Source organism: Eublepharis macularius, chromosome 12 (genome assembly GCF_028583425.1).
Source record: "Eublepharis macularius isolate TG4126 chromosome 12, MPM_Emac_v1.0, whole genome shotgun sequence".
Taxonomy (NCBI): domain Eukaryota; kingdom Metazoa; phylum Chordata; class Lepidosauria; order Squamata; family Eublepharidae; genus Eublepharis; species Eublepharis macularius.
This window is the reverse complement of record NC_072801.1, coordinates 51850838-51858092: the sequence shown is the minus strand read 5'-3', so window position 1 is coordinate 51858092 and position 7255 is coordinate 51850838. Positions and strand designations below refer to the sequence as shown.

General features: G+C 38.4%; 1 protein-coding gene across 1 annotated transcript; it reads left to right on the top strand.

Moving 5' to 3' along the window:
- Positions 1–1455: 1455 nt before the first annotated feature.
- On the top strand, positions 1456–4424 carry LOC129339288 (olfactory receptor 13G1-like). The gene is made up of 2 exons (XM_054993875.1): positions 1456–1461; positions 3456–4424. The coding sequence occupies exons 1-2, from the start codon at positions 1456–1458 to the stop codon at positions 4422–4424; spliced, it is 975 nt and encodes a 324-aa protein (XP_054849850.1).
- Positions 4425–7255: the final 2831 nt, after the last annotated feature.

Here is a 7255-nt window from a genome sequence, read left to right as displayed (position 1 = left end):
GAGTGGAGCAGGTGACAATGCCCACTCCTGCTTCACCTGGCCAGGATCAGGAATGGAGCAGTGGCAATGCCTGCCCCCCCTCCTTTACCCAGCCAGGATCAGGTGTGGAGCAGGAGGCAATGCCCACCGCCCATTCACCTGGCAGAGATCAGGTGCAGAGGAGGTGGCCATGCCTGCCCCCCTTACTTCATCCAGCTGGGATCAGTTACAGTGGAGAAGAGAATGCCCTCCTGCCCGCTCTCTCCCTTCTAGTGCCCCTTGTATTTTTTCCGACAACCTATATGCTACTCTGTTGGGTATTATCTGCTGATGTAGATATGCACCTTCCAGGGAGTCATCACTTTGCTAAATGTGCCATGTAGATTAGTTATACTTTGTTTCAGAAAAATTTCATCTTTGTTCTCAGCTTTATGCTTGTTCTTCAAATGTCTGCTACCTTAACATATTATAACTCTTTCACTGAATGTCCTAAGTAGACATGGGCACGAATGGAAAAAAAAAACCCTGAACACCCTGTTCGTCATTCATTGCCATCCACAAACAACGAACAACGAACATGGATGAACATGAACTGTTCCTGGACATGTTTGTTGTTCATGGGGGCCAGAACTACCCCCACCCCCCGACTTAGCCCCCCTCCCCTCAAACCCACTTACCTGACCCTTTAAAGATCCATTTAAACTATCAGCTGGTAGGCATCAGGGGGGGATTTCCCCCCTGCTGCCTGCCAGCTGATAGTTTAAAGGGCCCTGTCCTGGCAAAAACAGCAGTGTCTGCTGGCAGCCACTTTGAGATGTTACCATCTGACCTTCCCAATGTCCAATACCCACCAAATTTGCAGGAGACATAGTCCTCACTCTCCTCTGAAGGACCCCCCCCCCAAGTTTCAGAGAGATTGCACTCCAGGAAAGGCATGATCCATGGATCTTCCCATTGGCTGTCATTTTCTCTTCACAGTGGCAAAAATGGGACTCTCTGCTGGAAGTACTTTGAAGGGTTAAAGCCAGAAGGAAAGGCAGAAGGAGTTCAGACAGAGTTCAGTCCCTGCCTCCGGTTGCCAAGGGGATTGATTGCAGCAGGTGCCAGACTGTCTGGCTTGACTAACGGCTGCCAAAGGCAACCAATGAGGTTGGTTGCCTCTCTGAATGTTCTCTTAGTTATTGTAACTAGTATCCATTGATGAACCTATCCTCCATGAATCTGTCCAATGTCTTTCTGTGCCAAAAAAAAAAAAAGCTTCAGCAATAATATGAATCAGAATTTTCCTAGACATACCTCAGAGGTATTTCTCCCAGTGGCGCTATAACTTTGTTAAAAGGAATATTTCAAAAGCTAACCATTTGCTTTGTTCAGAAAATTGGCTGTCTCTTTCAGATGACAAAATACTTTACATTTTTAAGCCTTAAGAACTAGGGGGAAGGGAACACAGCAAGAAGAAAAAAACAACAAATGGAAATGAATGTAAGTATTTTGTTTCATCTTTCTACCTGGTCCCCTTCCTTCTGACATTTAGAAGATCGAGGTAGTAAATATTTGGATTCTAATGCATTGAAATATATTTATTAAAAATAAAAATGAAGTTTGATCTTCCACTTAAATCATCGTTATGGAATAGTACCCAAGACTAATTTTTCAGTTGAAACAAATGAAAATGAGTGGATGCAGTTCTGTTAAACTGTGGTCCATTGTTTTCATTTGTAAACATTTGCATCAATAATATTATCCTTAGGAGTAAAACTAGAGGCATACTTCTCACCATTAAAACATGTTAAAAGGAATGGTGTTAAAAGGAAGTGCTAAAAGGAACAGTGGTAGAGAGTGCCCTCAAGTCATAGCGTACTTATGGTGGTGACCCCTTATGGGGTTTTCCTGGCAAGAGACTAACAGGTGATTTTCCATTGCCTGCCTCTGTGATTCTGTTCTTTGCTGGAGGTCTCCCATGCTTTGAGGACTGACATGATGTATAGACTATCAATTGACCTCGTAATCGAGATTTCCTGAATTGAACGCATCAATTTCCCTGCATTCAATAGAAAGTGCTGCTCTTTACCATCATCATTATGACACAAGCTTCTAATGCATGTCTAACTGGAAGATGCATTGAGGGGAGAAGGTACTGTGCGTACCTCTATCTACTTCTGCTCTGATTCTTTTATTGCACTTAGAGGCAATTAAATCGTAGAATTCACTACTGGGGCAGTTGTTAAAGCCATGAGTGTAGACAGCTTTAAGAGGGGATTAGACAGATTCCTTCTTCTTCTTTCTTTTAAAATCTACTCTTCTGACATATGAGTCTTAGGCCTTAAGTTCATCATAACTGAAAATATGAAGAAGAAAAAATAATTCAGGCCAGAGGGTTAATACGTAAACTACAAAAAGGCTAATTTCTTATAAATTGCCTAAGTTCTCATGCCCTGAACTAAAAACTTGGCTAAAATGAGTACATTTTATACTCTTGACTCTGCTAGCTGTTTAGGAAGTAAAATAAGCTATTGTAGACTCTATGCAGTGTCATGTCAGGGGTTTAATTCATTTTTGTCTCGCCTTGTTGTAACAGGGACATTCAAATAAAACATGAGTTACTGATTTGATAGCACTCAAACTACAGCCACAATATCTGTTTGAAAATGTTCTCTGCTTGAGAGCATCCTGAAAGTGTTGTTATGAGCTGGATGCATTTTTAAACAAAGTATGCAATCTAGCATTGACTGTAATTTACTTCTGTTTTCCCTTGTTCAATTGTGTAGTCATGGATTTGGCATAACTAGACTTTTTAAAGGATCTATTCTGGTACATTTTGCCTCTTCCATGGTATACTCTGAAGTACTGCTACCAAAATGCAAAAAAGTAGTTTCACTGAAAACCATAGTGTGATTAGCATATTTTCTATAGACTATGATTGTTCTACCACTTCTCTGAAAACCAGTAGTTCTTATGACTTGCAAGTCACTTGTATCCCTATGCAAATTGTCAGATGCACCCAGTCCCTTCCTCTGTTTTTGGTCAAGGCCTATAGTACGTATCTCCACCCCACATTGACTATCTGCAGTCTTTTAGTCTAAACACACATACCCATCCATAGATCACATCAACTATGTCCCTTCCTTTGAAACCTGTTCTGCTAGCTGATAAACCATCTCTTATGAAAGCACTCTAATCACAAAGATTGTCAAAAATGAGAGGGAATATTAAGTCAGACTCTACTAGCATCAAAAAAATTTTTTGGCCTGTTAGATGCTAACACAAGTCAAAATATGTGAGAACACTGAAAGACAGAAGTGGGCTCAAAAATTAACAGGTTCCCTATTCCCCCCCCCCAAATAGTTTATCATGCCATATTCTAAATCAAGTCAGCCAATAACCAGTTAAGCGAAATCATGCATTGCCAAGAGAGAGAAGTTATGTAAAGTTATAAATTTATCATTAACTGAAAATAACAGCATGTATCTACCCAGGTCACCAATATCAGACTCACTGAACCAAGCAACCAATCCACCGTTACAGTGTTCACTCTGGTTGGCCTAACCGATTCCGCTGAACTACAGATGCTTCTCTTTGTGGTTTTCACATTTGTTTATGCTATGGCTCTAGCTGGCAATTTCCTTCTCATTTTTACCATATGCACTTGCAGAAAACTCCACAGTCCCATGTATTTCTTACTCATCAATTTGTCCATAGTGAACGTGTTTTCTATCTCAGTTACAACTCCCAAACTCATCCAGACTCTTTTGGCTCATCAAAACAATATCTCATTTTACGGCTGCATCACTCAGATGTATCTCTTTGTATGGGCTTTAGTAACAGAACTTCTGCTTCTCTCATTCATGGCTTTTGATCGCTATGCTGCTATCTGCCACCCCTTGCAGTACACAATCATCATGAAGAAAGAAGTGTGTATCACAATAGTGACTGGAGTTTGGGTTACCGGAATGATAAATTCTGCAATTCATACTGGACTTTTATTGCAATTGTCTTTTTGCAGCTCCAATGTTATCAACCATTTTTTCTGTGACTGGCCCCCAATTATAAATCTCTCCTGCTCAGACACCAGCCTTAATGAGATCATGGCTTTTGTGGCTGATCTAGTCTTCGGAATTGGTAGCTGTGGACTGACTCTAACGTCATATTGGTTTATCTTGAGAGCTATCTTTCGAATCCGCTCCACTGAAGGAAAGAAGAAAACTTTCTCGACATGTTCCTCCCATCTCATTATTGTTACGTTTTACTTTTCTGCTGTCATCTACACATATATTAGGCCCGCTTCAGTCTTCACTCTGAACAAAGACAAGATGATTTCTCTCCTTTATTCAGTGGTCACCCCAGTTGTCAATCCATTCATATACACCTTGAGAAACAAAGACTTTAAAGAGGCACTCAAGAAACTTAATCTGAGAGGCCGACTCCCTCAAGGACTGCAAGACTGATCTATTCAAATTTTAATAATAACGAAAACCCAGATTATAGTTAATTATTTTACAGTACAATCCTAAACTCTGCTCAGAATCCTGCTTAAGTCTACTCAATAGCTTAGGAAAGCGTCCTTAGGATTGCACTGTTAAGTACTTTACAAAACTGGTGAATGTTAATGATAACTTAGGGCCAAGCTACAAGTGACGAATGACACTTGAACGGCAAGTGGATTGAGTGGAGGGCAAGTGAACAGGGAGAAATACACTTGCCGTTCAAGTGTCATTCGTCACTTGTAGCTTGGCCCTTAGTGTTTCATTTGATGATCTTGTATTGAGGCATCCATTTCCAGAATATTAAATGCACGCAATATAGCATTGGACTAATTATGAAGGGTACATCTAGCTATACACCTGTAATATATTTCATACAAAATACACGTGTATCACCTGAGATATATCTAAGGTAAAACAAATCTTGTCACTGTGCACTACAAAATTCATTTGAAGTGTATTAGATACTTGGCAGTATTGATTCCTAAAGAGGTAAAGGATCAGTAATAAATAACATTAAAATAAATTTTTAGAGATTTTGGTCTGCTGTAAAGTTATCTTACTTCTGATGCATAAATGCAATAAAATGGTGGTTCTTCCTAAGATTTATTGACAAATATATGCACATATACTTTGTACCAAATTGTAAAAGCATGACAGAAGATGGCCAACAAGTTTATTTGGGAAGAAAGGAAGCTCAGGAGAAAACAGAAACTCTACAAGATAGGCATAAAAAGTAGGACATAATTTGCTTAACTTCCAGACCTACAACATTGCAGTAAGAAGGATGTGGATATTGAAATGGATTTAAAAGCAGGAGAATAGCAATGGAACAGGAGTTTGTGGGAGTGCCCCTATACACATTTCTTTGGGAGGAAGGAGTCGTCTTTGACCACCCTACATAAGTTACGTTAGGCAACCTGGGTTATGCTTGGACAAAAGTAATGCAGGATGGGGGCTGTAACAAAGAGGGGAATTGGGCAGGATAGATAAAAAGTTGTCAGGAGGATCCAACCCAATGGGCAGATTCATGGAATGAGACAAAATTAGTACAGTTAGATATGTTGAACTTATCAACAGTGATAAGGTAATTTCTTATGAAAATATCTTCATAACGAACATAAGGAAAATAACAGTGGAAAAGAGGTATCTGAAGAAGGGAGCTGTGGCTCATGAAAGCTCATACCCTACCACTAATTTTGTTAGTCTTATAGATGCTACTGGGCTCTTGTGCTTTTCCACTGCTAGAGAGAGAATACCATGGTTGGCTACCCATCTTGATAAGGAAAATAAGTATCTTTAATTTATGCTGCTGAAAAGTTGTTGAATTTCCCAGATTAGAAAGGGAAGGAGAGACTCAACTACTTTTGAGAGTTGTTTGTAACACATACAAAAGAGATACTTTTAAAAAATCCACAATTTATTGATTGTGTTTAATTGTGATGCCACCTCACTCAAAAACCATATATATAAATCGCATCGTGATCTGGGATGCGATCTAGATGAGGAAACAATTTTTTTTCTATAACCCCAAGTTCTTCTCTTTCAGTGGATTTTCTATTGAATTGAATTCCTTGTTTTGTTTTTTTTTAACTAAATGATCTAAAAACAGTTCAGGAATCCTATCATGAAATGTTGTGAATATATTGGTTGTATCATCATGAAAGGTATACTAAATATTAGAATACTAATTTCATACCCTATAAACAAGAGTGGTTAATAAATGCTACACACGCTCAAATTAACTGCTTTACACTAAGGTTAAAATGTAATGTATTGGGAGATACATTAGATGATAATGTAGTGTTATTTAGAGAAGAAATTGAAACAGTGATGAGAAGAACATTGTATGCAATTTATGTGAAATATCTGTGATGTAATATTTATCTGTTGAATGTATATTCTGATAAGTTTGCAATAAATAGTTATATGTGGAGTCTTGTATTTTAATATGTTCACTAACTATTTGAAATTAATGGGAAAAGGTTGTCTGATGGGGAGGGCAGTCTAGAAATGTAATTAAATTAAATAAATAATTTTTAATTTTATTATTCCAAACTTTATATGCAAAAGCTTGTCTGCCTTGTTTAAAAAACAGAACAAATCCAGACACACTGGACCTGATACTATCTGGTTCTTCTCTCACAGATATTTTAGGTGGGATCCTTTTTTACTCAGTCTCAGTCAGCTGCCCCTTAGTACCCATGCCCCTTTAAGATAGCCAAAGAGGATCCCTCCTTCCTTTTTTACCAGAGAAAAATCTGGTTGAATCCAACACACATTGCTAAATGTGATCTGCGCTTTCATTGTGATTACACTTACATTGTGTTCTTTCCTGGAAGATTCATTAAGCTGAAATTATGTTGCCTTGATCACATTGTTATCTGTGCCCTTTTCTCCACGAAGCTCAGGCAAGTGCACATGGTTCTCTTCTCCCTCATTTTATCCTTTTTTTTAAATAAAATTTTATTGGTGAGTGGAAAAAAGAAAAGAATTTTCAAATTTAACACATATAATCCCATTTCCCCCCCCCTCTGTCCCCCACCCTTTTCCTCCCCCCTCCCTATTGACTTCCAACAGCTTTCCAACTCTTAACCCTTCTTATTGCTTAAATCTATTTCATTTACATTTTCCTACCCTCTATAAATCATAATATCTCTTACTCTAAGCACATTCTGATTCTTTTACATAGACTCTATCAAGCATACTATCCATATGATATATATCGTTTCAATAAAGCATAACCATATAGCTTAGTATATAGCAAGGATCACAGTGTCTCTTACTTTAAACAT